A 25,701-nucleotide genomic window follows, 5' to 3' on the forward strand; every position below is an offset into this window, starting at 1 on the left:
TCTATCAATTTTGCTTTCGCGTAGCGTACCCCTACGGCTTAGCGAGCCGGCGGGGCCCGCGCCGCGGCTCGCAACACCGGCAATAGAAAGAGGCTCAACGGAGATGGAACTCTATCCCCACCCCGGAGCAGTGGTGCATTGGTCGCGTACCCAGAAACGCCTCGTGTAATGCATTCGGACGCCCTGCCGTAAGCGTAAATGCCTCCCTGTGACGAGCCCTTGGCGCGACTGAATCATGGAAGCGCACAGAAGTGTTTCCGGCGACTGGGTGCGCGACTAGCTGTGGTTTCTCAATTTGCATCCGCGCGCAGCTCCAGGCCTCTGAGGATTAGAGAGCCCGGGGAGAGGAACATTCGAGAGGAAGGCGAAGCGTATTTCACCGCTACTGATTCCACGGCCGAATTCCCCAAGTGCCCTCGAAACTCTCCATGATCGTCGTAAATGAATCATCCCACCGACTCCGAGCGTTCCCCCAGCAGTACCTCCAGGTACACCAGGGACCAACGAGCGCAATTTGATGTTGGTAGTCTAACTGTAATCGTTATCCGTAGACGTATTGCCAATAAGGTCGTCATGATAGGTTTCATTTCGAGCAGGTTGTGGGTGGCAGTGTAGAAGACAAACCACACCGTTGCAGCCACATCGGTAGGACCTCGTTGTTGGCCGAGTATTTCTTACCCTGCGCTACGCGATTCGGATAAATTTGTATACGCCTATGCGTTCAATGAATATAGTCGATTCTGCACCGATGGCCACGGCAATATCATTCCAGAGTCTGTGTGCGACAGTCTCAAGGCTCTATGTGCCTGCTTAACCATTCAATTCGACTGAGTACGATTGATAGTCGAATTTTGGAGCAGTCCAGTCCATTCCGAGACGAGCAGCACGCATGCTGCACTGAAACGTACGTTTGCAGAACGCGTGGTGGCATCCAGGCCGAAATTGCACGTATAGTGTTCTGCCATCAGCCATGAGGCCTCCTTTAGTCGCAGCATCACGCCATACTGACTGCGTACGATGAGCGGGAAAGACACCAACACGAAGGCCTGCAACTTATCGGAAACGAGAGAACCACCCAATCGATATACACTCCACAGAACAGAAATACACAGCCGAAAAAGAAAGGTCCGTAATTCATTTACATCGACGAAGCGACACCAAGGATCCCAACCACAAGAATGATGGCCTGGCTATCGTCCGCCGCCTACCCCAATTGCAGTACGCATATACGGCCCATTCGCGCCCATCGGGCCATACGGCGTCGGTGGAGGCATTGGGTTAGGCAATGCTCCTGAAAGCGCTGGTGTAGATATTGACCCTCCAAGCCCCATTGCTACCGCCGTGACACTCGCCCCTACTCCTGGGCCCGGCGTCTGCTCTCTCGCGGGCCCTGTCCGGTCCTCGCGCTCCGCCAACGTCGCAGCACTTCCACGCACCGGCTCGGCGAGTCCATTTGTGAGGTTGAACGTCTGCCCAAGGCCGTACAGTTTGTGATTGTACTCGGCGTCGTCGATGTGATCGTTGAAGTAGATTTCGCGCATCTTGAAGAAGGTAGATGCAGTGAGAAGGGAATCAGAGCCGGCCTGATGCGAGGGACCTATTCGCATGACCTAAGAAGATGTTAAAGACGACGGTAAAGGTCATCTAGATCAACGGAAAGAACGCTTACGCCAAGATCGTCTGCGACGTCTTGCAGGCCTCCTTTGAGCACCTTACAAGCTCGCATTACGAACTTGATGTCATATATTGTCGGGAACCATGTCCGCAGCACCTCAAAGAATGTCTCTTCCGTTGTTGGCAATGATTCAGCGGTAAGGAGCTTGACGAAGTAGCCGAAGTCATACCCGCTACGCGAGGGGAGCAGTTAGTACATTCAAACGCGCAGACAGCCCAAGTGAAAATAGTCATCGGTTGACGACGCTGTGAAATTGACGATAGACGCGTACAAGCCCAAGTAGGAGGTTCATAGATGGCGGATGGCCGGCTGGCGAAGATTGCGAGATAAACTCACCTATGAAATGAAACCCATTTGGTGTCTGGTGATAGAACCAACCCCGACGTGATCATGAGCTCAGCAAAGTCATTTGGCTCTATGCCCATCTCTTCATGCCGCTGCAGGTCAATACCCGACTTCTGGAGAAGCTCGATGGATTCTGGCGCATACATGTCTTCGCTGTAAGTTACGTAAGCAAGTGCAGGGATCACAGCTAAGGCATATGCGCACTTGATGCTGAAGTGGAAGTTGAACTGCCATGTAGACACATCCTGAGGGTAGTTGCCCTCCTCGTCCGCCAGCGTTAATCCCACTTGAATGATCTTGAGCAGATCGACGTTACACCGCATGGTTTGGTAGTGATAGTCCGACGACGTCTTGAAGGAGCCTATTGGACGGGCAACCACACCAGGAAACTCGGTGTCCTGCGTGTGGTATCAGCACTAGGAGGCCGGAGACGAGCAAGGTACTAGACGGTGACCATTGCAACGTAAGGATATTTCTCGATGAGTTCACGGATGTTGTTCATCTCCTGCTCGAGATTCGGAGCCCATACGTCTCGTATCCGAGCCATGATTGCAAAAAGGCAAAGTCGAGTTTGTTCGGAGAGCTCGGGTGGCTGAAAGCGTTGCGCATACAGGATGATCGCCGAGAACGGACAGGATGGTGCGAGGTCACTTGACCCAGCTGGTGTACTGCACTGTTGTTGCTTATTTGTCCACCATCACGATCGTGGATCCTGATCTCACTGCTCTCCTTCACCTTCACCTCGCAGTCAAAGTATTCTCGAGAACCATCGCACTTTTTTCTCATGTCCTCGGTGAATGCGCAAAGGTAACTCATGCGGATGGATCCAAAAATCTAGCTGCAATGAACAGTTTGGCTCATGGTAAGGCAGATCTGCTCGACGCATGGATTATCTTGAGAGAGCCGCTTGTGAACAAATATTCTTCTCGCGGAAGGAGGTCATCGCCACCGCGGCGTATTGCAATGCCATTCCGGTAGCCTAGTAACCGGTGACCAAATGACATACAAATTTTTCCTCCCGACATTCTGGGACAGCGTGACGAACGTGTCATATTGTCATGCATACAATTGCCTATAGATGTGTCTGGCAATCAGCGCGTCACCCTGAACATTTGATGTACGAGAACTCCGTCACATCAACCGGAAGGAACCGTTCACATCGAGCAAATGGAGTGTAGCGGGCGGCCGAAACACTATCAAGTGAATGGCACCCTTTCGAGCAGCCTGTCGTCTTTCATCTAAGTCAAGAGTCTGCACTCTGTTTTTGGAGCATCCAAGGATGCTCATATGTGAAACCGCCATGAAATTAGTACGATTAAATACAAGCGGGAAAGCTCACTGCGAAGCGACCGGATTGATAATTCTCCGTACTGACATAGGCAGAACAATCGTACAATACACCCATCCTGTGCGTGTCGGATCATCACCTTCTTTCTTCACAGCTGTCGCACAATTGGTACTTATCATCCATAGGTTATCCGATTACGGCGCTGCAAGCGCCGAGGTGCATATAGCGGATCCGAAACGGACAATGATGCCTCTGCTGAGAGCTGCCTGAGGCACGAGCCGTAGCAAGATAACGAGTACAGAAATACAGCCACAAACCTACATTCCATCCATTCACGACTTCTTCGCTTTAGCATCCTTCGCTGAAGCTCTAAATCCAGGCCCGGACGTTCAACGATCAGAATATCAAGGTAATAATTTAGACTGACCCTTCTAGAGCCACATTCTTCATGATTGTGAGCTTGCCAGAAGACGCAGCAGAAGCGACCTGCTGCTCAATACTCCTGTTGATCTTCGCGCTCAATTCCTGGTTCCATTACATTCGCAATGAGAAGGCATATAGAAGATTGATAATCGAATAAAAGCCCACCTTGTGTAGAACAGCCTGCTTCACGAGGGCAGTTTTCTTTGGGGCTATATAGCGTTTGCCCTTCTTCGGCTGAGCAGCGGCCTTGGCTGCATGGCGGGCGGTTGAGGACTTCTGCTTCTGCAGGCCCTTCACTTTCCCTTGAGCCATTGCTTTAACACTTCAGTAGAGCGGATGAATGTTGGAACACCGTGTCTGTGAGCAGCAGCGGCCTGTGGCGAAAGGCACAGAAACAGTTGAGTGGCCTGAAATGAAGCGCCAACACAGGCGTCTATGTGTACAAGGACACGGTCCCGTGAGCCTCAGGCAGTCCCCGTTCTGCGGCGTTGCTCTATCCTGCCTTTACAGTCGTGCTTGTGGTCAGGAAAGCATCCAGTCGGTACCCATTTGGCCCGCGGGTGTGCAAAACTGCTTACGCAGATCCCTCTCACTGACAGGTATTCAGCCGGGTATCGATGATCAGATAGTTCACGACGTTGCTTAAGCTTTGCGGCGTTGTACAGCAGGCTAGACGCGTGCTATTCATTTACAAAGTGCCGCACTCAACGAGAGCTCGAAACTCTGGTCTACTGTGTTGCTATGGTTTCTAGCGATTCTGCAGCATCTCCCGGCGCAGAACTCCCCTCCGATTTCCCCACCGCGGAGCTAATCCACGCACTCGAAGAGCAATCTTTCGGCATCTCAAGTTACGAGCTCAGGTCGTTTGATGCGCATGAAGCGACTGCGCAGGTCGTGTTTCTCGAAGGACACGTCGTGACAGTGTCGTTGTCCACGACCGGATATAAGGTTCGTGCAAATGTCAGATGTCCACCGGTCATGATTAAAGCCATTTATTCAGGCCACGGAGCATCGTCACGGAAATGATGGAGATCCGTGCTCGACAGACAGGTCATTTGAGAGCATCGAAGAACTCATGGAGCATATCAGCCCACGCTATGTCGAAAAGAGGCGCGAGGCTATCATGGCCAGGCTACAAGCGCTATCCGAGCAGGACGACAGATAGTCATCGCGCAAACGTGGGAATCCTGTGCGCATATATCGAGTGCAAGGTCTACATCAATTGCATAGAAACCAGGGACTAGTCGAAAACAATTGGTACTCGTTTGCTGCGCGATATAACGGTCGTAAAAATGTCCGAATCAAGAATCAACGAGTTAAGCAATTCTAGCCCACTCGGCATGTGGGCACGAACACATTATCAATTCAACTGCCATTCAATAATACGCTTGCTATGTGAGTCTTGATCGATCAATTGTCAGCGCCCTGTTCTACTGCTGAAACGGGAAGTTTCTAACATCTGTAGGCTAGAAGCACCCTTAACAGCTTCGTGGGCGCACGCCGGGAAGATGTTCATGAATCGTCATGATGATCATCGTGCACATGCTAGAAGGAACAAGATCACATTGCGAAGCCAACGGTACATTATGACCCGCAATTGGCCAAGATACCACCACAGAGGCGCTCTTTATCCTGTTAGAGTGCGTTATATCCTTTCAAATTGAGGAATGCCCTTTCCAGTCCTGACACGCTTTATCATGGAGCAGGTTCTCCTTCACGCGCAACGGTATAGACAAACTAGCTGATGGAATAATTTTCACAACAGGAGTAACGTCGTTGAGAGTTCGATGACATGGCAGATTCGACGTCATACCTTTACGGTAAATCATATTTCATCACAACCCCGGTCACAACTATACTAAGGGGTAAGTTATAGAGCTCTGTCATTTATCAATTCTTCATTACCTCACAGCGATAGAGTCAGTTGTTCGTCTTGAAATCTCAAGATCTTCGGTTGACTTTGTGCCAATTTTATCACTTTTCATGGACTTGTGACTTCCGAAGCCAGGAAAGACGAGGGGTAAAGAGCACTCTATATGCCCCCACACAAATAACCTTGAGGCAATGCGCTATTATTCATTGACGCCGTATGCGCTGTAGCCGCCATGTTAATATGCTATCAATGTTTTAAATCGCCATGTCTGTGCCACAGCTCCTTGAAGCTTTCTTCTACGTGCCGGACGAAGGATCGAGCAAAACCGTTTGCAACCGCAAAGGCTGTTGTCTCCGCGATCGCTGTGAGTGTGACCAGATTCCGAACCAGAAATTGGGTGTACAGGCGCAGCACATGCAGAATGACTACGCGTAGTCATTCTGCATGTGGTGTCACAGATATCGTCTTGGCATGTCTTCGATGTCTGGGTATGACTGTCGATTCAAGGATACCTGCCCGCTAGACATGACGATTGTTTGTGAGCTGAGGTCATGATAGAATGATTTGCGCGACATTTATACGTAAGATCATGTTCAAGCCCGTATATCTGTGCTCCGTTCACGTAGGTACTCGGTGAGCTCAGATATCACAATATATGCGCCCCTATAATCTCGAATCGGTTACTCACCAACGTCAAAATGATCATCTCGTAGGAGTCGCGTACTACGTAGCCGTTGGCTCGTTTCCCAAACCGAAGTCGAAGCTATCCAAGGACATGGGAGTGACACATACATGGTGCGCCTTGTTTTCAATCTCAGTGTTACAGGCCTGATCGGAGCCGGACTCTGGTAGACGAGTAGGAATCCGTTTCCGCAATTGTCGGGACGCATATTATGCATGCAATGGGTCCGATCACCGTGGTTACTCTGTCAGGCGCATCCACCGCACTACCTTGCTTGACGCCACAATTCAGCTTTCCGTACGTTTCCGCTATATATATAAGCTGGTGACATGACCCTAGAACATTTTGTGTTAAGGCTGCATTCATGGTCGTGATACGGGTGCGATTGCGCATGACAGCGGATGAACCCTACCAATGTGCATTCCCCACTATTCCCCTTGCCGATCAGGATCTTCACTCCGATGGTCCGGATGCACGATCTTGCCATCAGTTCTGACTCTTCCTCAGCCACCGAGCGTTATGCACTAGGCGAGCTGACGATGGCTGGAGAAGTTCGTGATATCCTGGAGCAGACCATGCTATGTCGACATGCAGAGGATGCCTGCTCTCGAGGTTAAGCTGGCGGAATTGTTGGCCTGCATTATGCTTGGTTGTCGTCTATATTTCTGAACATGTTTATCGAGGCAGCGCCGACGAACCATCACAGATTGGGGTTCAAAAAATGCACTTGGAAAGGTGTCCGGGATTCATACTCTAACTGGGAAGTTTCCATTATCTTTTCTTCCGGCGAACCTGTTGGAACTTGGTAGCAAGTTCATCATCCCAGCAAACATTCCAAAACTCCTGAGATTGCTACCCACAGAAGTTGCCTGTATGGATTTACGGCAACGCAGGACATACTAGCGCGTCAAATTTCCCGCTGCCGACCGGACCGCCAGTCGTTGAATCAATGTATCTTCTCACGGTTTTTATCGCGCCTGATGACAATTCCAAGACTGCTCGGACTCTAGACATGATCGACGCCGCTGTCGTACACTGCCCACCGCCGACGGCTGATCCTCGGTGAGATCTTCGCATCGCATGTTGCTTGATGGTGCAAATGCTGCCTTTCGTCAAATCAATGGGGATGGAGCATGATCTTCTAGGGTTGCTGATGTACTGCCCACATGGCCGCCGCTATGATGATTCTGTAGTAGGGATCCCTTTGACATCGAAACTGATGTGAACAAGTCTGAACCTCTAACCGTTCACACAATGCCTCGCCGACCTGACTGGAGCCACCCAACGCGCCACACGGACCAGATGTGAATAAGCTTTCGGTCACACGGATTGCTCCATGCGTATGATGATCAACGTCATTTCCGCCAGGTGCTGATGGTCCGAATCACACGAACAGTAGACGCGGAACAATCATAGAAAAGGATGCGTCGAAGGAGTGTAACTCAGGCTGCGAAACCCATATGCAAACACGACTGTCACTTCGACTGCCAAGCCAGCAACCTCGCCGGTGCTCACCCTTGCATCAATGCGTCTCCGTAAGCAATACAAACGTCGTCGAAAGTGTATAATATCTGATCAGGTATGTTACTAGACGTCCCGGGCTTTGTAGTCCAGCTCCCACGTTGAGTGCCATCATGCTGATGCGATAAGTTTTGGTTCACCAGCTGACCAGTTTGTCATTGCTTCCTCCATTGCCGACATGCTGCTCATTGGCACTTTGACGTTCTTCCGACGGGTTTCACGTTGTTGATCCCGTCAAGAACATGGGGTGATATCACCACGACCAACGAAGTTGATGGAACATCTTCTATCTTTCTATGATCCGCAGCTGAATCTTTCACACGAGCTGTATTATAAGTACTCACCCCCGAAGCCGCTGTGGTGGTGTCTTTGACAACATGGTGGATTCAGAATCATACCCGGATTTCGCCAAGCTGTATCTCATTGGTATATGGATTACGACTGTACTATGGGGTCAGTAGATCTGCATATTATCAACGATTTACTTACATCCACACAGCAATCAAGTAAGCGGCTTTCAAGTACCCGGAAATCCGAGGGTTAACGCTTGGCTAGCCTTATAATCTTCATTGCTGGAATGTGGTTACTCAGGTCGGGAAGAAATGCGAGGCACAGAGCATTGTGAGTTGCCTTACTGTCTCGCGTTGACTTGCGTTGAAGCGTGAATTTTTGGTTAATGTAGGCTGGTTCGCATTGTTGCCGTTGTACTGTTCTCACTATCAACTGTCCATATCGCCGCCTCTTTGCAACAACTTCTTGATGCGTTCATATACGTACCGGATAATGCAACTCGCCTATATGCTACCCTATACTTCGAAGATACAGCGAAGTCCCTGGCGGTCACCAAGACTGTAATTTTCTCCACTGCTGTGAGCCTACATCGACTCACTCTGGGCTATGACTCTGACCCATATCTGTGCAGGCCATGCTGCAGAATGTAGTCCTTGTATGTCTTCTTTTCACGCCTCTAGAGAACTTGCGCTGACATGCATCTGCTAGACATGGCGATTATACATCGTTTGGGAGCATAGCTGGAAGATCTGCGTGATCCCTGTATGTCGCACCATGACTGTCTGATTCGCTGTAGCTTATGCATGTGCAGATATTGATCGAGGTTGTACACAATGGTACGCATTGATCGTTGCTACCAACTATGGCACATCGACACAGTCATATTCAGGCGCTGCCTTCGCGGCTGTCGGTCTATCATCCAAACCGGACCCGGATATATACTCATCGAGTCTGAAAGGCACAGCGTTGACCGCTTACAGTATGGGCCTTATATTCAACCTCAGCGCAACGAGCATGATTGCAGTGCGCCTATGGTGGATGGGCAGGAAAGTTGTTCCGTTGACCTCATCAATTACTGCCGGGATGATTGGTGCAAATCCGTTCATGATGTCCATCATCGCTGTCGTCGAGTCGCACGCATTATATGCAATAGCCATTGTCATCATGCTCGCCCTTTATGTGTCAAGCGCGCCGGTGGTGCTGCCTTGGTTCGACATCACAGCTCAACTTGCAGTACGTCCCAATACGAGAGGTTTACAATTTATCACTCACTTGAAGAGCCTGACAGGTAATGACACCGCTCATGGTCGTCATCCGTGTTCGGTTGGGCATCGCTAGCGAGGCATCGGCTCAAGCTCGCTTGTCCACGTTTCGTGCAAGTGGAGCTGAGCAGGATCGTAGTTCATTTACAAATTCTGTCATACAAATCCGCGATGTTACCTCCGACTCTCTCTGTGCTATTGCACTAGAGGAGCTCAAGGCTGCAGGAGATGACCGTGTTATCACGGAGCGAATCAGAATACCCAGGCAGAGAGAGGATGTTTGATGTCTAGCGATCAAAAAGAAGTTATGTGAACCATACGATATATTTCGATCAATGCATATGCAGAAACTATAATTGGTTTATAATCGGACGAAGATCTGCAGTGCGCCTTCGGCAACGTTTGCCCTCGGTCGTATCGCACATCCAATGCGCTCTTGGCAACCATCCCGATTCATTACCTGAACGTGAGATCAGCCAACACTGGATAGAACAGACTCGGTAACATCATATACGGGATTGTATGTGACGGCATTCAAGCCTATCCACCTTTTCTTTCAGGCTGAGACCGTGAATTTGTACAGGTCCCTGAATTCTTGATACACGCAGTGGAACATAGAGGTCGTCTATGATCGTGCAAGGAAACACAGCAAACAAAGTTGGTAAGTGTTTCCGCCTCATCAAGGCATGGCCGTCGCAGTCATCCATCGCAATAGCACGGACCCCATTTCGAGCGAAATCGCACCGGGCTAGTTAGACCGCGGTAATGCGAGACACAACTGACAACGACAATTCCTTGATGACGTGGAATGCATATCCCCGCACGGCCGAGAAGTCAATACTGCAGTAAAAGCACTACACACCAATCACGCGAATGTGTTGCACTATGGAAGGGCAACATATGTAGCGAAGTTGCTGGACATCGGTTAGGCGATCATGGCCCTCTGGCCATCCTACGAGATGGCGATCACCGAAGGACAAAGGCCGGGTGGGCAGGTTGAGTGTACAATGTAAGAGGCGGCGGTGGTCAGTGGTACAGCTGCGACTCTTGGGTGCTCCTTATATCGTCGCTGGAACACCTTGCTGATACGTCAGCTGGCTTCCGAAAACGCCGCTTCATGAATGGACAGGCTAATTGACACATACCTCTCACACTCGTCGAATCCCAAATAAGCTCCCTCTATGCGGAAATCGACGTATGATTAATCACCGCTCAACGCGTGTCGTCTCCACAGAATGGAAATACTGTAATCAGAGAATGGGACTTAGTCACTTATCTCATCCCGTTAAGACAGACACGATGCAGTACATGTGCAGTTGGTGTGGGCATCCATTTCCGCCGACAGCAGGTAATGAGAGGTCAGCAATCGGAGGACTATGAACTAGGACAAGAAAGCTTGAGCCATCGACGTCCTTCAACGCGATGAGTTTGCCGTCTTTACTCACCGATCATAGGCAAATTCTCCATCACGATGTCAATCAGCTCATCCCAACGACCTAGCTTTCTCACTGCAGTGGGAGATGCACATGGTGAACTTTCATAGCGTGAAGGGATTTCTACCACAAGACTACAATTGTCGCTATCGCAGATCGTAACGCCCTCTGATAGGCCACGGAAAGCTTGCTCAGTCGCCATGTCCCAAGCAGCTAGAAGATGTGATCGCGGGATGGTACCTTCCCACCGAACTCGTATCGCACGTGGGTGGCTTTACAGATGACAGAGAATAATCACAGCAGCATACGAGCTTTTCAAACGCTGGTCCGTGGTATAATATGCAACATTGATGAGATACAGCCTGTATTCGCGGTCTAAAACTCATTGCACGAGTTCAACCTAGTTTCACGAACAACGTCAACGTCTGTGTGAGCAAGCCTGGCGCGGGTAACTTACGTAGTTACTTGGGAAGATACCCTTCCTACCGGTTGCATCGACTCCTGTGAATCGGAGTGTGTCAGGACACCGTATCCAGCGCTTGAGGATGATCGATGCGACAGACCTTCCCACCAGCCATCCGCGTATCTTGTTCCTCCAGTGGGACCACTCGTCAGCTCGATCAGCCCACCTTCCTGAACGCTCAACTCATCCGGACCTTGGGATTGGTACGGATACATGCCTTTTACTAAGGTGCACACGGTCGTAATTGGACCACCATGGGATACGATGGAGGACGTACCATACTGCCCTGAGTTCTGAAGGCTTGGTCTTGTTGATGACGGCGGTACTGGTATCGGTACAGAAGCACCTATCATCTCCACGTATGTAGCAGGCACGAGGCCCTTGCCTCCAGAGCCGTCCGCAACCTTCACCCATCCTGAGCCATCGTCCTCTTCCAGCACCTGGACAGTCGCTCCCACTGCGAATAGATCAAACCAAAATTTAGATATTCCATAGTACGTGGGACTGAGCTAGAAGCTCACCGGATACTCCCAGCTCAAACGGCGACGTAGGGGAGAAGTTAAATAGAACTCGGGCACGAGGGCCGGCTTCTTCCGTGGCAGACACCTGGGAGATGAAAGACGACGGCGTTGGTGTCCGCAGAGACGGCGTCGAAGCTGTGAAGAAAGCAACGTGAGCAATTGCAAGGGGCCGCATTGACCGGTTTTCGGCTTGGCAGACCTTGTGACGAGATAGTCGAAGACCGAGACATGGTTGAGCCGGTGCCAGCGGCGAAGTTGGTGCGACTGCTACCTCGAGAACCCGAGCATTCAGCAGGAACCTGATGGGACGTGTGAGCATGGACAGACGACTATGAAACAGCCTCTGGTTAGATGTACCTTCAGTTCACATTTGCTGTGAACCGAGATTCCACACGCCTTGCACGTCTTTCCTTGCTTACTGAGGCCCCAAATATTGGACTGAACGAACTCAGCACCGTTGTATGGCAGGGCATGACAAGTGAACGCGAACCTTGCAATAGGCACACGTGGTCGGGATGGAGAAGGTCGAGCTCTTGAACGTGTGCGGCCGTTGCTCACCTTCGTCACCTGAACCACGCACGTTGTTAGTGAACGGCCGTAGAATATTGACCAGGAATACATACCGCCCAGAGCGGTCGAAATGGTCTCGACCTCGGCAGACAGGACACATTCGGAACATGTGAAGAATGTCAGCTGGTGTTGTGCTTCTAGATAACTCTAGAGAGGGGGGAAAAGCACGCCGTGAGGAAACTATCTTTCCGATGAAGTGTAGCGGACTTACGTCAGATGCTTCATCTGCATTGCCGAGGCTGCTGTTCTTGGTATATGCATCCATCAACTTGGAAAACTGCTCGACATCCCTGCCTTTTTTTCACAGGTGGGCGAGGGAATCATTGAAAACGTTGGTTGATCACTTAGCGCAGAAATATCCACAAAGAGCGATAACATACGTTTTCCATCGATGACGGGCCTCAATTCACTAAGTTTAGCTCTGCTTTTGGTAAGTCTGTTTTGAAGATAGACCTTGGGTGCAGGTTCAACACTCATGTCACCCTGTATCAGCATAGATCAACCTTAGTCTACAAACCTACTTCAAATGTAATGAACATACCGTATCGTAATGCGTCGAACACGGCTCGAAGCTCCAGTCAGTGGGCACCATGAATGTTCTGAGGTTGTGCTCGATGAAAAGGTTCTGATCTGCCTGAGGTTTCATCGCCTTCAGCTTCTCCTCCGTTGTAGATAATTGGTCTTTGAGCGTCTCGAGGTGGGACTTCTGCAGAGCTTGGGCTTGTAAGTTGATGGTAGCGAATCTTGTCAGCAGTTGTGTATGGAGCAGCTCTATTTGTGGTTTATATTAGTTCGGCATGTAGCCAGGGCTGGATGACGCATACATACGGAATTGCTAAAATCGTATATACAGGTTCAGCAGGAAAAAATAATTTCAACACAATTGACCATGCGTACATTCTCCAGTGCAGGCAAGTCCTCATTGTAGAATTTGGCCTTCGCGGCATTAGCAGCCGCAATGGATACCAAGTAGACGCTGGGATGAGTGCAGTTATATCAGCAACGAAGTTTATCACAATTTCTTGGAGCGCACTTCTTGCCATTCAGCATGTCCACTTGTTGTTGCTCGTATTGCTTAGCTGCCCGGTCCGCGTGCCGATCGTCGTTGGCGCGTTCCTGTAGGTGTATCAATGTGATGCAGTGGTCTGTAACCATGCCATTCCACAAACCTGCTTCTGACGATAGGTCTCTACTTCGTTGCATTCATCATCGTACTGTTAAAAAGAGTCAACTAGCCGCTGACATGTCATTGGCAGCGACACTCGCCTTCTGCTTGCTCTACTCATGCGGTATGAGATAATAAGCGACTCATCAAGTGCATGTAGAAGGAAAAGCAAGACCTTGACGCGTTCAGAGTACACGCGGTCTCGTTCAGCTAATAATTTCGCAAAATGTTGCTCCTGCTTCTTCTTTGCTTCTTCATGCCTACGTTCGGAACCCTTCAATGCGTCAATCACCTGCGAGGTTAGTTGGTCTGATAGGCTGACGTGCGCCTGCGCAGACTCTAGCATGGCAGAGATAATCTGCCCATATGCATTGTTCAGGGTGCTGAGAGGGATTTATCAGACCTTACCTAGCAGAGAAAACAAGAAGTGCACCTCAGCTGAAGGGTGTCCTCACCCCAAGATTTTGTGGGCTCGTTACCGACGACCAGAATGGCTTCCTTCTTGCTCTTCTTATCGGCAGCTTTCTTTGCGAGCGCCTGTAGCTTTCCTGCATATTCACGCTCCAGAACTACGCGTTCTTTGTATAATTCTCGCACCTATATCATGAGCGTCCATGAGGCATAGTCCGGGCAATCCACGCTGTCCAGAGGACTTACATCGGCGAGAAGTTCCAACTGAGCGTCGGAGAGACTGACAAGCCGGTCCACTTGGTCCTACCTCAGACAGTCAGTACCTCATATGGATACGGGGATTGGGCCACTTCACGGCAAGCTCTTTGCCATAGGTCTGGCCACCTTCCATGTCGTGCTTCCGTTTCTAGGCGCAGCTGCCACGGCAGCAGATGTTGAGGAGGAGGTCTCCATGTAAGCGCTGGGTGATCTACATACCTTGTATTTCCTGAAAGGTCTCGCTGCTCTTGCTATCATTAAACCGTTACAACTTGGACAATGCATTATCAGACATGCTTACATTTTGTGTGCAAAGCCGATCGAACGCAGACTTGGGTATCAGGAGCGATTGTTACGAGCACCTGTGCCTCGGACCGCTTGACAACTGTCTAGATCTCCTCTTGCGTTGTCAACCAAGACCTTCGGCGGTGGCTGCACGGTACACTGCCGCGTGTGCTGTGCCACCTCGCAGTCGGCTGCGATACGCGTCACGTGGACGCGCTTTATGGGCGTCGAAGATTGCGTCGAAGTCCGTCCTTGCCCTTTTTGCAGCACGCGTTCACCCATGAAACGCTCTCGATGTCATCTCGATAATGCCTCGTACGCTTAATCGAGGTCACGGCGGTCTTACTCCGTTTCGGAGGGTCACTCGAGAACATCGGTGCGAATTTGAGGAAGAACAGAGATCTCGCTTCTCTATAAGCTTTGGGGCTCTTCGGATTTGTTCATCCATTAAGTTTTTTTAACGTTCAATTTCATGTTTCTGCTGTCATGCGATGCTGTCTTTTCCTTGATTCGCATCATCATTCGAATTATGTGATCTGACTGAGCACAAAGAAGTTAAGATTGTGTTCTCAAGGCGATGAATACCATTCGAAGACCAAGCTCCTACCCGTGCGCATACTCCATTGCAAGCTTCTCTCCCATTCTCTCTGGCAGGCTGCCATCATTAATGACGACATACTATTCACCGTCTCTCGTGTCGTCAGCAGTTCTTATTGCCTGATCCTTCTTCCTGACGAGGAGGCGATCATATATTTGCAGTTTTTTCAAGCCCAAACAATTCTCGTTACGACATTCGTGGTTGGTGAGGCTTAATCCCGTGCTATTCATACAGCCTCACCGATGGAAGTTATCATCATCGTCGCGGCGGAGGAAATACATTAGGTCGGACTCTTCCATCGGCAGCCGAAGGGCGGCGTCTCGACGGGGCGAACGATGTATGCAGGCTCATATAATTATCATTCTTCCACAATGTCTACCGGGTTGCATACTTTGCCGCCGATGAGGCTTACGATAACGTGCGTTGTTCACTTATCAGCCGGTCTCTCCTTCATCATTTCGGCATGGCTATGCCTTCGTCTTCTGGATCTTGGTGGCCAGGCTTTCGCTCGAGCAGTCTCGCGTACTGAAAACGCATGTGCCTCAATTTACGGGCAAGTGACATCAAGGGCCTCTGCGAACCCAAGCGAGTAGGCAGCAGGGGCTTGCAATAGAGCGCCTTGAAGCTGTGTTGACAGTTCTCTTGCTGCTCCTCTGCGTAAAATCTCCGTGTGGGTGGACGTATTAACAGTGGTGCCTTCTGGAATGGACGGTCCAGAGCAATCGCCAACGTGCGTTTCCCTCTCTAGATTCTTCTTCCCCATCTAACGAGCCCTGCATTGGCTTGCCCTCTTGCAATTTTCAGATCCCTACAAGGCATGCACATGCAGGGCCCTGTGGTCAATTCCGAATCATTGGGCGTTCAGAATTGGGGTCGAGCATATGTACCCAACGGGCCCGGTGTGTGTGTGGGGGCCAGAGGGGCCATGCATTCACCGTGGCGGTACGACACCCGATCTCTATTCAGCATGAATAACATTGCGTTGACTATATGCGGCAATGTCCCACATTCCTATTCGTTCAATGCACCTTCGCATTGACCAGAGATTGTTCCACAAAGTTGTTGGACCTCGTCTCACATTGGCGGGCGCTTTGTTACGTAATCATGGATGGGTCGCGAACCGGTAAGCCGATCGACGCTGGCCGGTCGATCGCCCTCGTTCCAGGATCAAGAAATGGTGAGCAACCCCCATTTTCTTTCAGGTGCGGTTTTTTGAGGACCGTGTGGCAGCTACAGCGCTCATTCCCCGCAGGCACGCAGGGTACCTCAGCTGTCTTGGACGAGGAATTTGTCGCCTTTGTTTCGACAATCGTTTTTCCTTCTTTTGAGGGTTGTGGTCGATGCGAAACACAAAGACTCTCGCGAGTCTCGACCTCCGGATATGGAATTGAGGACGCCGAAGCCTTGTGTAGGATCTATGTATAAAAGGCCGCTGTTCACCGTCGAGAAAACCCAACGAGTCCGCCTCGTCTCACATCGTACAGTCTCTCGCTCGCATTCTTGCGAATTCCGTCCTTACCTCTTCAGTGCTCTGCATCTCTCTGTCCTTCAAAATGGTCCGTTTTGCTACACTCAGTGCCGTCGTCTGCGCCTTCGTCGCCGCCGTCTCTGCTAGCCCCGTTGCCAGCGAGACTCTTGAGCGTCGCCAGTCATATACCGGCCGCGTAAGTCGAAGTCATCGGTGTCTTCGTGGCGATGTATACTGATATACCCATCTCGCAGGGAACCTACTTCGAGGTTGGCCTTGGTGCATGCGGTTACACGGACGTGGACACGGATTCCATCATCGCCATCTCGCACGACATCTACAACGGTGGCGAGTACTGCAACCGAGTACGTCCGCTCTTGATACATTTTCATGTTTGCTTTTCTGACGTTCCTTTGCAGTACGTCGAGATCAAAGACGACTCGACCGGAATCACGCAGTACGCACGTGTGCGCGATGAGTGCATGGGATGCGATGCGGACGCGATCGGTGAGTATCTTTCCGCATTGTGAACCCTCGAGGTTTGACTGTTCCTCCGCAGATATGAGCCCCAGCCTGTTCCAGTCGTTCAACGAGGACCTCTCGGTCGGTGTGCTCACCGTCACCTGGGAGTTCATGAGCGAAGGCTGGAGCCCGTGATCCTAAATGCTCGGTGCATGAGCCCCTCCCCGCTCCTAGCGAGCCTCTCCTTTGGTATCCATCCATTCTTTCTTGTCTCCGTTCCCAGTGCTGTGTTACTATGCTATGCAACGCTATCGGCTCGCGTTGACCGTGACCGTGGCGTTGCCGTACGTATTGAAAAGTCTGTTCGACGACCGCGCGGTGTAGAAGAATAAACATCCTGTAGCCCTGGTCCACCTTGTAGCATATCCTCGTGTACCATGCCCTTCTTCCGCACCACTTTCATTCCTTCCGGCTCCTCACCGCTTGGTCTCGAGCCTCCACATTACTATAATCACCTGCCGTCTTTCAGAGCGCGCATATAGTTGTAGAGGAAGCAGATAGAATAGAATAAATATAGGCATTACCAAATACGTGTGAATACTCGAAATCTTAGAGTTGTGATGCAGCTGATGCAGCGTACCCTGAAACGCAGCTCGGCTGCTGAAGCGCTGAGGGCTAAGAGGTGTGCCGTGGCCTCCGAGGTCCGTTCAAATGTTCATGCACATGTCTCGGCTCCTCCGCATTGTCGTCGACGCATCTCTCAATGCCTACGCACATGACTACGCGTCTGGCTAGTAAATTGTACCACGAGCCGCATTACTCAACTCGTGCGACGCGAAACGCGTCGAACCCAACGCCACTATGCAGTTTGAACAGCATACGCCACCGCCACAAACGCGTCTCCAGGCACGCGCCCCGGCCGAATCCGGCAAAAGCCCCTTATTTCGGTGCGCAAACCGACTTTCAAGGTACCTCAGTTTAAACTGCCCTCCGGACGTCGTCGAGAGTCCGCAATATGCAATATGCAGCTCGTTCTCTAAGCCAGATGCCTGCTCCGGTACCTGGGCAAGAGAGGGCCGACGTAGTCGAAAAGTTCGAGAAAGTGGAGGTATCTAATGATAGTAGTAGTACATGACAAGAACGTGAACAATTGTAGCTATTTAATGGGTCAAATGTGGCGTATACACAGCCTGCACAGATTTATTTTTCCACGGGAAACCTGATGGAAAAATGGTGAAAATATCTTAAGTCTGGATATGGAAATAGTTTGGAAATCGGGTGGAGACAATTGAATTATGTTACAATTGCTTCACCGAAACATATCAGTATCACATATTTTTGGACTGAAATATCTTCCTTTGGGAAATAGTTTCACTATTGCTGATATGTTTCAGTAAAACAATCGTAACATAATTTAATTGTCTCCGCCCAATTTCCAAACTATTTCCATATCCAGACATAAGATATTTTCACCATTTTTGCATCAGGTTTCCCGTGGAAAAATAAATCTATGCAGACTGTGATAGTAGTGTGTCATTACAACTCGTAGTGCGTTCGAGCAAGCGGCAGATCGCGATGGGTATCGCCAGCGGAAGACCCGAGTCCAAGAAGAGAAAACGTGCGCAGCCGCCGGGCCGCCACTCCCACCGCTGGCGTCTCGTGGCGTCATCCCCCCTCACTCACTCAACCTCGACTTCAATGCAGTCCTACCCCTCGAGCTCTTTAATAATGATTCCGCCTCAATCTAGAGCATAAAGATGGCCGCCACGACGAGCGCAGCTGACACCGGTTGTTTTCCTGCCGATTCTCTCCAGGACCACGCATCACTAGTGCTCGTACTCGAGGTTGCGGCGGCAGTGGTAGTGGTCACGGTCGACGAGGACGCTGGATCGGAATTCGATCCCGATCCGGTTTGCGGCGTATCTGTCGAGCTAGGAGGGTCGGCTGTCGACGTGGCATCGCTGGCGCTAATCACCGTAGCGGTCGACTGGACAGGCTCCGACGTTGATGTGGGTTGCGCGGGCGCAGATGACGACGGCGGGTCCCCGGCCCCAGTCGAGGAAATGTAGTGAGTTGAGCCGGGTACGGTCACTACTGCCACAGACGTCACGATCTCTGTCGTAACCACCACAGTGACCGAATCGGACTCGGTGTCGGTCGGAGTTGAGACGGAGCTGGAGTTTGACGGGAGCGCAAGGAGGCCGGAGGAGGACGCAGCAGAGGATGCGGCAGATGGCGATGAAGAAGAAGATGTGCCGATGATGGTGAACTCTGGGCTGATGTTGCCCGAGTCTCCGAACACTGCGTTTCGTCCCGCTGAGATGCGTAACCCGTCGCAGCATCACTGACCACACTCACGGGCAACGATGTAGTTGTTCCCCGTTGGGACTGAGGGGACTACGAACGAGACCTGGCCTGCGGTGATAGGGAATTCCGACGCCAGCGGGCTGTCTACACCGGTGAGTGAAAGATCAGCCACATGCACCGCTGCGCAGCACAGTTATCTTTGAGGCTCACTAATGTTCAGGTTCTCGCTGTCCGATGTCAAGTAGCCCAGGACGACCTTGCCTTGGCTGTTCGTGACGGACGAGGGTATCGATGAGGTATTCCTGGACGTTACATACGGCGAGTACGGCGAGTGAGTCTTGGTGGTGAGTTTCGGTGGTGAGTTGCGTGCAGCCTAGCGACACACCATGTTACTGTTACATTCTCCCCGGCCGTCCACACTGTGTTGGCGTCCGGGCTAGTTATTGGCGGGTCTGCGACGTCGCGCGGCTTGAGTGGTATAGCAGATGCGTGGATAAGCAAGCAAGACAGGACATAAATCATTAGGTAGGTCATGACGGATGGCGTTGCAGGGTACAAGCTCAACGAACTGAGACGACTGAGCTTGCACTGGGAGGAGAAAGAAAGAGCCTCGCGCAGGCAGTGCCGGCCTGCGAGCCCTCTTCACCCATTAGCCAAGCGTTCGTGCTTTACCCGCGAAGGAAATCTCGCCGTCAAGAGCCACGTGCGGCCGATTAAAGGAGTCGCAGCCGCGCGAGAAGGGCGCCACGGCAAGCGGTGTTCCGCCGCCGTCGAGAGTGGCGCACCGTAGCTCCTCTCGCGCAGTCCTACTAGCTGTGCGCTTAGTACAGCTGATTGAGGCAGGTTTGTGGTCAGGTTATACGCTGCGGGGTAATTGGCCTGTTCTATTTGTATTTAAGAGGGGGTTGGGCGCAGCGAAGATCAGCCACGTTGCAGAGTCATCAACAGATAGCCACCAGCCTTCGGATCTCCATGGCCGCGTTTCACTTGACTCCTTATGGCTAAACCGGGGAATTATCAAGGCAGGAGTGAGTGCTGTCGGTGATCGTAATGCTTGCTCCGGGACGCCCTGACACCCCCTGGTCGAGCAAGCAAGCTCGAGGAGGCCTGTGTGTTAGCTCGTATGTGTTCACGGAGTTGTGTCTGAGCGTAGTGATCTAACTACACGGCTTAGATCAATTGTAGCACATACGGGCGTAAGGTTGAGAAGAACAACGTTCACCGGCATATGTGCGCACCTAGCATAGCTTTCTCGTCTGCCGTGAGCCTCGCAGCATGCCGTCCATACAACCGCAGTGGTCATCATGAGTAATATGGACTCCGGTCTTTCTTTTTAACGGGACAGACTTTTGAAGGCTTAGATCTTAGATGCAGAGCTAGGCATCGACGTTCACTTGAGCGCTCGATATGCAAATAGCGATCTTACTTCGTGCGACGTAAAAGTCGGCCGATGGAGCTCATGGAGCCTCCCACACCATGGCAACGACAGCCACAGACGCGCCGGGCCACCGACGCGTCAGGATCACGTGCGACGTGATCCCCTCTGCAGACCGACAAGTCAATTGCGACGATGCTGGTGTCCGCGCCGCTACATTTAACAGTCCGTGGCTCTCTCACGGGCACATTTGAATTCTCTACTCGACAGAAACTCTATCGTAAGAGGTGATCACAATTATTCGCACTGGACCTCCATTATCTCGAAGCCTCCATGACTTCTGGGTCGTCCTTTTGTGGGAGCTTTTTCTATTCCCAAGGCCTTCCATTTCTTCTTCCATGTCTGATCCCTGGTGGAGGTTAGACTCGGAGATAATGAGAATCCGTTCACCCGCGGTGATCCAATTAAATCAAATCCGAGGGGCTCGATGGAAGCCGCGGGAGTTTCTGGCGCCTTGGTCGAAATCTGTCTGATATAAGATGAAGCGCTTGATGAGGATGGATGCGAGGCTGTCAGGAGTTCATGAGTTCGCGCTGTCCCACGATGTAACCGCCGATCGCTCGCTCACGGTACAAGGAAACCAGAGACATAATTGGCCCCATTCTACACATTAGTCATTGAATATCGACGTAGTCCAGGTAGTACGAAGTGGGACAAACCTCTGAGTCCTCGGTGATGACAAGAAGGTCGACGATAATTTCGAGAACGTTCATAGCCAGCAGTGACCTACTCGGCATGCCACATCAGGCTGCTCCACATTGATTCCAGAATGTATGTGAATCGCTCACAGAAAGCAGACTGTACCTGCACACAAATACAAGCCATCAGCACATCTGTCAAAGACTAGTACGATTACGCTGACCGTCTCGTATGAGGAAGCCCCCCAGCGAGGAAGTCGTCTGAGCCTCCCTTGCTTTCAGGACGATACCATATGTGTGACGCCATATAACAATGAAGACAATCCAATAAGATAGAACAGGAAAGACGCGTGACACGATGACCACTGCCAACATCATGATCACTCATGAGCACTACAACAGGCGAAGTGACACTGTATTTCACTAACCTCTAGATGCTTTTTAGGTGACACCAATGCAATGACTCAGCTGGTAACGACATACTTTTTTCCTGTGGCCGGTGACACGTACGAATGCCAGTTGCACACTGGCTGTGGGCCAACATACCGTACATATGCATATGAGTTTCTCGTCCAATTATACTACCACTCTTGTAAGCTCAAAGATTGCTCTGCGAGGCAATAGCGGCACACTTACAATGTTCGTAATGACAGGAGCCATACCCAGAAAAAACGTCAAAGTAGCAGTCGTCCACTTGTAATCGGTGACGGCGTAGGCACGAAAAGCAGAGAAGCCTGAGCAGACACATGTCCGCGTACACCGTCAGCACTTTTACCATTTGGATGATGAGTGACGGGGTGCCCCGCTGACCTGCAATTGTCGATTCCAGCGCCAGAGCCACGGCAACCTTGAAAATGTCAGTGAATTCGCAGCTACAAATAGCATTAATGAGGCCAGGAAGGGATTGGGATGAATAGCAGGGGCACACATCTGGCATGGATACGTCAACACACAATAAGATGTCGCATGATACGATGACTAACTGTTGGATGAGCAGTGATCCAGAAGATGTTAAGCGCACCCGTGATGCTCAAGATCAGCAACAAGTATCGGTTCAAGAGGAAGGCCAGAGTAACGAGGGAGAATTTTTTTCCCCAGATGAACTCGGCTTCCTGCGACAGAGTTATGAAATATTCAAACAATATGAAGCCTGAAAGTTCAGCAATGAGGTGCCGATTTTGTTGATCGATCTCTTTTGAAAGGACGGACACATGATGGAGGTGTAGCAATAGTTATAGGCATTGCTATCGGAACATATGGCTTCAGCACGATGTCCTGCGACGACCGTGGAACGAAACTCACGAATGTTTCATGAGGCTGATTTCCTGGCTTAGAATTGTTTGTCCAGATTCCAACGACATTGAAAAAGTATAGACTTGCTGTGACACGGTCGAGGGATATGGGAGGAGTAACCAACGCCAGACTGAGACCGAGCTCTTTATGTGAGCCTGTGACAGGGCTGTACTGCCAGACTGTTCGGCTGCTTCAATTGAAGTAAGACATGGACTCCCGTTCCCAGCTAACAGCACGCAATTATCGAAGGGCCATCAGAATTTGGATAGCTTTTGCTGGCTATCTTTTCCAGCAATCGGATAATTAAACAGTCTCGGATCGATTGTGGACCCATGCACATCCCTACTTCGGAGTCGTCTGCCCATCCGCTGTTTGATTACATGTCAAGCGTGAACGTTACGTCCGCACCACGCAATAGCAATTGCGACGATCATGCCATGTGGTATACGTGTGGTAGTGATTGAGATTGACAAGCTGTCTCTGGTGCCAATGCGAGGTCAACTGCTCCGTAATCAGAGAGAGCATCACATTGTGTCACAGAAAGATGAGAGTGTAGCCTGAAGGAGACACATGGCTTTCATACCTGTGCCGATAGTTAAAGTGAACGAACTTACAGAATATCCCCTTGGCGGCCCGTGATAGCTTGCTATTTCGTTCACGGTTCACTTCCTACTTCAACCTGCGACAATAGATTGGAACGTCTTTATACATATTGTGGCCATGTGCTATAGCGACTCGCGAGACGTTACGCTTGCAGTCTCTTGCAGAAGAGGACCATCGAAGCCCGAGGAGGAGCGATTGACAGTATGTTTCCTAATATTCCCACCCTAGCAATTTCGGAGTTACTACGCGTTTTCATCTCCGAAACGCGTCGATTGGATCCCGGATGACACGTCGGTGGCTGAGATGTTGTACATTGTACATAGCATATACCCACTGAACAAGCCCTCCTTTCTCATGCAACCTACTTGTACTTCTATTTCGAATCTCATATAAATGTCTACTACTGAGACTCAGATCGCGCAGACTCAATTGTACGCGTTCATCCATTGGACTTAGGCGTTGCAGGCCCACCTGATGGGATCCGGGAGAAGCCAGCGGCACGTCACCGGCATTATTCGGCGTGTCTCTGCATTTCCATAACGGGGCGACACGGGTTCGAAAGGGCTTTGAATTTTCCCTCGAACAAGTTGATGCACATTGCTTGCGAATGCGTTGACATTGCTCCATCTGTCATTCTGGCAATTTTCCTGCAGTCATGCGCTTCATCCTCACGGACGTCTTTACGGTTTACACTTTCTGTATGACCGAAGCATCGTGGCTAGATGCATCGGAGTAGACTGCGGGTCTGTGCCTACGGAAACCGATGTGGCGTCCTCACTAGTTCACGGAGGTCTTGTCTCTCCCGGCTCGACGTTAAGCACTTTACTGTCGTTGCCACCCTAGGGTCACCGTCTTCTTGTGTCCTGGGAAGCCTCTGAAGCAGAATCTTGCGAACTATCCCCAAGTGCTCATCATTGAGCTTGAATACTCCAAAGAGGGGACCGCTCTGGCCCAACACCTTCGAGGAGTGGATGCAATAGTCAGCGTGGCAAGCGGGCCTGGAATATTAGCGCAGTATTGGATACTGAATGCCGCAACCGAGGCTGGTCAGTCAGCATAGTTTTAGATATATTCATCCTCTGCATGACTATGGCGCAGACGTTCGACGTGTCTACCCATCCGAATACGGCTTTCATCAAGCGCATAGGGCACCAGGAGACCCCGGAGCGCGCATCATCCCCATAAGTCTCGAAGTGCGACACCGGTTTATTCGCTATAATCAATCTCTGTGCAGCTTTGGGATGAGAAAGAGCGCTTTGCAGAGCACCTGAAGCTCCACCCTGCAGTAGAAGCGGGCAATTTGGAGTATACATTCATTGGTGCTGGTGATCTCTATGATCAGATTCGTCTGCTGTACCACCAGCGGCCATACAGTGTACTGACGTTCTCTGTGAAGCCGATCGAGCTTTTCTGGTTCCTTGGACTTCTGACTGCGAGTTTTATGAAGTCCCAGTCGTCGGAAACCGTAATGCTCGCGCCGATTGGTCCTGCACGCGCGATGTCGCGTGCTACGTCGTCGTGACGCCCATCAAGCCCGCCATCTCCGCCAATGCCTACCTAAACTTCCCGTCCGAGATGCTCTCTCAGCACGCTATGGTCGAGCTATTCCGCAAATACGCGCGCAGGCGCAAGGTCGACGTGCGCCACTTTTCGATGGACGAAGCGCATCGGTTCATCGCGCAGCCGCAGGGGGCACCCCAGCAGATTGCGATGAACTCGAGCATCCCGGTGGACTTCTATTTCGTTCAGGCACGTCCCCAAACCCGGGGGATGTGTTGGCGAGAGTAAAACCCGAGCCCAGTACCAGTATGGACTCTGCCGACACCTCTAGTTACATGTCGTATTCTGGTTTGCGCATCATCTCATATCGATAGTTCAACTGCAAACCCGTTTAACGGCCGTCGTCTACGAATATAAAGGTCACCTGAATGGTAAATGCACGGATCTTCCGCCAATATCAACATCCTCATGGAACAATCCGCAGCATGTACGTCAAATTAGATAGTGTGATAACCGCAATGCTGATGAGCTGCCAGGACGAAGCCTGACAAATTTGTAAACATCGAGCAAAGGGCAGCGGCTCCGCGCTATACCAGGTACAGCACAAGGTCAGTCGGACATCAAAAGTAACAATGCGATGCGTGTCGGAGGTAGTGCTAGTCATGGAAGAATGCCACCTTCTTCCTCACGTCATCCAGGAACTCGTTCCTGATTGACGGGATTGCACAGCCGCTTGATCATCCAACGGGATGGTGCAGTTCTCTGCCGTGCAACATATTCATAGCCTTTGCCGAGTCTTCCTTGTTGTCGAGTGACCTTCACTCCATGGCTTTGCGTCCTTGCCGGATTTGCTCTTCTTCACCGACGCGTAGACGGTAGCCCAGACCAGGCCACCGTTCCCACCCGGAAGGCATGGCGGTGTTCGTGGGAA

At 50.9% G+C, this 25,701-nt stretch overlaps 9 protein-coding genes across 9 annotated transcripts; 4 read left to right on the plus strand and 5 right to left on the minus strand.

Annotated features, from left to right (window-relative positions):
- Window positions 1–1,043: 1,043 nt before the first annotated feature.
- Window positions 1,044–2,644, minus strand: LAESUDRAFT_723098 (CAF1-domain-containing protein). The gene is made up of 5 exons (XM_040908344.1): window positions 2,475–2,644; window positions 2,225–2,418; window positions 2,012–2,173; window positions 1,670–1,847; window positions 1,044–1,610 (listed from the first exon to the last, which is right to left on the minus strand). Exons 1-5 carry the CDS (start codon window positions 2,565–2,567, stop codon window positions 1,191–1,193), a joined length of 1,047 nt encoding a protein of 348 aa, XP_040767097.1. The 5' UTR covers window positions 2,568–2,644; the 3' UTR covers window positions 1,044–1,190.
- Window positions 2,645–3,313: 669 nt separating this feature from the next.
- On the minus strand, window positions 3,314–4,150 carry LAESUDRAFT_810960 (uncharacterized protein). The gene is made up of 3 exons (XM_040914274.1): window positions 3,897–4,150; window positions 3,736–3,833; window positions 3,314–3,677 (listed from the first exon to the last, which is right to left on the minus strand). Exons 1-3 carry the CDS (start codon window positions 4,041–4,043, stop codon window positions 3,641–3,643), a joined length of 282 nt encoding a protein of 93 aa, XP_040767098.1. The 5' UTR covers window positions 4,044–4,150; the 3' UTR covers window positions 3,314–3,640.
- A 322-nt stretch (window positions 4,151–4,472) lies between these two features.
- On the plus strand, window positions 4,473–4,896 carry LAESUDRAFT_712440 (uncharacterized protein; the record flags this gene model as incomplete). Its single annotated transcript, XM_040906897.1, has 2 exons — window positions 4,473–4,679; window positions 4,732–4,896. The coding sequence occupies 2 exons, from the start codon at window positions 4,473–4,475 to the stop codon at window positions 4,894–4,896; spliced, it is 372 nt and encodes a 123-aa protein (XP_040767099.1).
- Window positions 4,897–8,184: 3,288 nt separating this feature from the next.
- Window positions 8,185–9,644, plus strand: LAESUDRAFT_712441 (uncharacterized protein; the record flags this gene model as incomplete). Its single annotated transcript, XM_040906898.1, has 9 exons — window positions 8,185–8,260; window positions 8,307–8,313; window positions 8,399–8,428; window positions 8,490–8,676; window positions 8,730–8,753; window positions 8,807–8,860; window positions 8,910–8,934; window positions 8,988–9,331; window positions 9,387–9,644. 9 exons carry the CDS (start codon window positions 8,185–8,187, stop codon window positions 9,642–9,644), a joined length of 1,005 nt encoding a protein of 334 aa, XP_040767100.1.
- A 1,229-nt stretch (window positions 9,645–10,873) lies between these two features.
- Window positions 10,874–14,684, minus strand: LAESUDRAFT_675278 (uncharacterized protein). The gene is made up of 23 exons (XM_040905586.1): window positions 14,483–14,684; window positions 14,401–14,423; window positions 14,279–14,339; window positions 14,170–14,226; window positions 13,946–14,109; window positions 13,688–13,895; window positions 13,614–13,625; window positions 13,517–13,561; window positions 13,381–13,463; window positions 13,245–13,323; window positions 13,176–13,182; window positions 12,889–13,118; window positions 12,728–12,830; window positions 12,559–12,641; window positions 12,401–12,494; window positions 12,268–12,344; window positions 12,135–12,215; window positions 11,977–12,076; window positions 11,778–11,912; window positions 11,534–11,713; window positions 11,357–11,479; window positions 11,251–11,294; window positions 10,874–11,193 (listed from the first exon to the last, which is right to left on the minus strand). The coding sequence occupies exons 3-23, from the start codon at window positions 14,312–14,314 to the stop codon at window positions 11,176–11,178; spliced, it is 1,959 nt and encodes a 652-aa protein (XP_040767101.1). The 5' UTR covers window positions 14,315–14,339; window positions 14,401–14,423; window positions 14,483–14,684; the 3' UTR covers window positions 10,874–11,175.
- Window positions 14,685–16,617: 1,933 nt separating this feature from the next.
- On the plus strand, window positions 16,618–17,189 carry LAESUDRAFT_647059 (uncharacterized protein; the record flags this gene model as incomplete). Its single annotated transcript, XM_040904029.1, has 4 exons — window positions 16,618–16,728; window positions 16,787–16,897; window positions 16,952–17,039; window positions 17,092–17,189. 4 exons carry the CDS (start codon window positions 16,618–16,620, stop codon window positions 17,187–17,189), a joined length of 408 nt encoding a protein of 135 aa, XP_040767102.1.
- A 1,367-nt stretch (window positions 17,190–18,556) lies between these two features.
- On the minus strand, window positions 18,557–19,846 carry LAESUDRAFT_723106 (uncharacterized protein). The gene is made up of 4 exons (XM_040908345.1): window positions 19,687–19,846; window positions 19,512–19,603; window positions 19,353–19,445; window positions 18,557–19,295 (listed from the first exon to the last, which is right to left on the minus strand). The coding sequence occupies exons 1-4, from the start codon at window positions 19,833–19,835 to the stop codon at window positions 18,739–18,741; spliced, it is 891 nt and encodes a 296-aa protein (XP_040767103.1). The 5' UTR covers window positions 19,836–19,846; the 3' UTR covers window positions 18,557–18,738.
- Window positions 19,847–20,973: 1,127 nt separating this feature from the next.
- On the minus strand, window positions 20,974–23,101 carry LAESUDRAFT_712445 (uncharacterized protein; the record flags this gene model as incomplete). Its single annotated transcript, XM_040906899.1, has 14 exons — window positions 20,974–21,205; window positions 21,305–21,339; window positions 21,396–21,462; window positions 21,525–21,540; window positions 21,599–21,739; window positions 21,803–21,804; window positions 21,858–21,904; window positions 22,011–22,108; window positions 22,185–22,221; window positions 22,358–22,486; window positions 22,584–22,649; window positions 22,677–22,846; window positions 22,899–23,035; window positions 23,076–23,101. The coding sequence occupies 14 exons, from the start codon at window positions 23,099–23,101 to the stop codon at window positions 20,974–20,976; spliced, it is 1,203 nt and encodes a 400-aa protein (XP_040767104.1).
- Window positions 23,102–23,663: 562 nt separating this feature from the next.
- Window positions 23,664–25,058, plus strand: LAESUDRAFT_756989 (uncharacterized protein; the record flags this gene model as incomplete). Its single annotated transcript, XM_040912238.1, has 5 exons — window positions 23,664–23,701; window positions 24,114–24,316; window positions 24,369–24,463; window positions 24,505–24,616; window positions 24,667–25,058. The coding sequence occupies 5 exons, from the start codon at window positions 23,664–23,666 to the stop codon at window positions 25,056–25,058; spliced, it is 840 nt and encodes a 279-aa protein (XP_040767105.1).
- Window positions 25,059–25,701: the final 643 nt, after the last annotated feature.

The sequence above is a fragment of the Laetiporus sulphureus genome (assembly GCF_001632365.1).
Source record: "Laetiporus sulphureus 93-53 unplaced genomic scaffold LAESUscaffold_8, whole genome shotgun sequence".
Classification (NCBI taxonomy): domain Eukaryota; kingdom Fungi; phylum Basidiomycota; class Agaricomycetes; order Polyporales; family Laetiporaceae; genus Laetiporus; species Laetiporus sulphureus.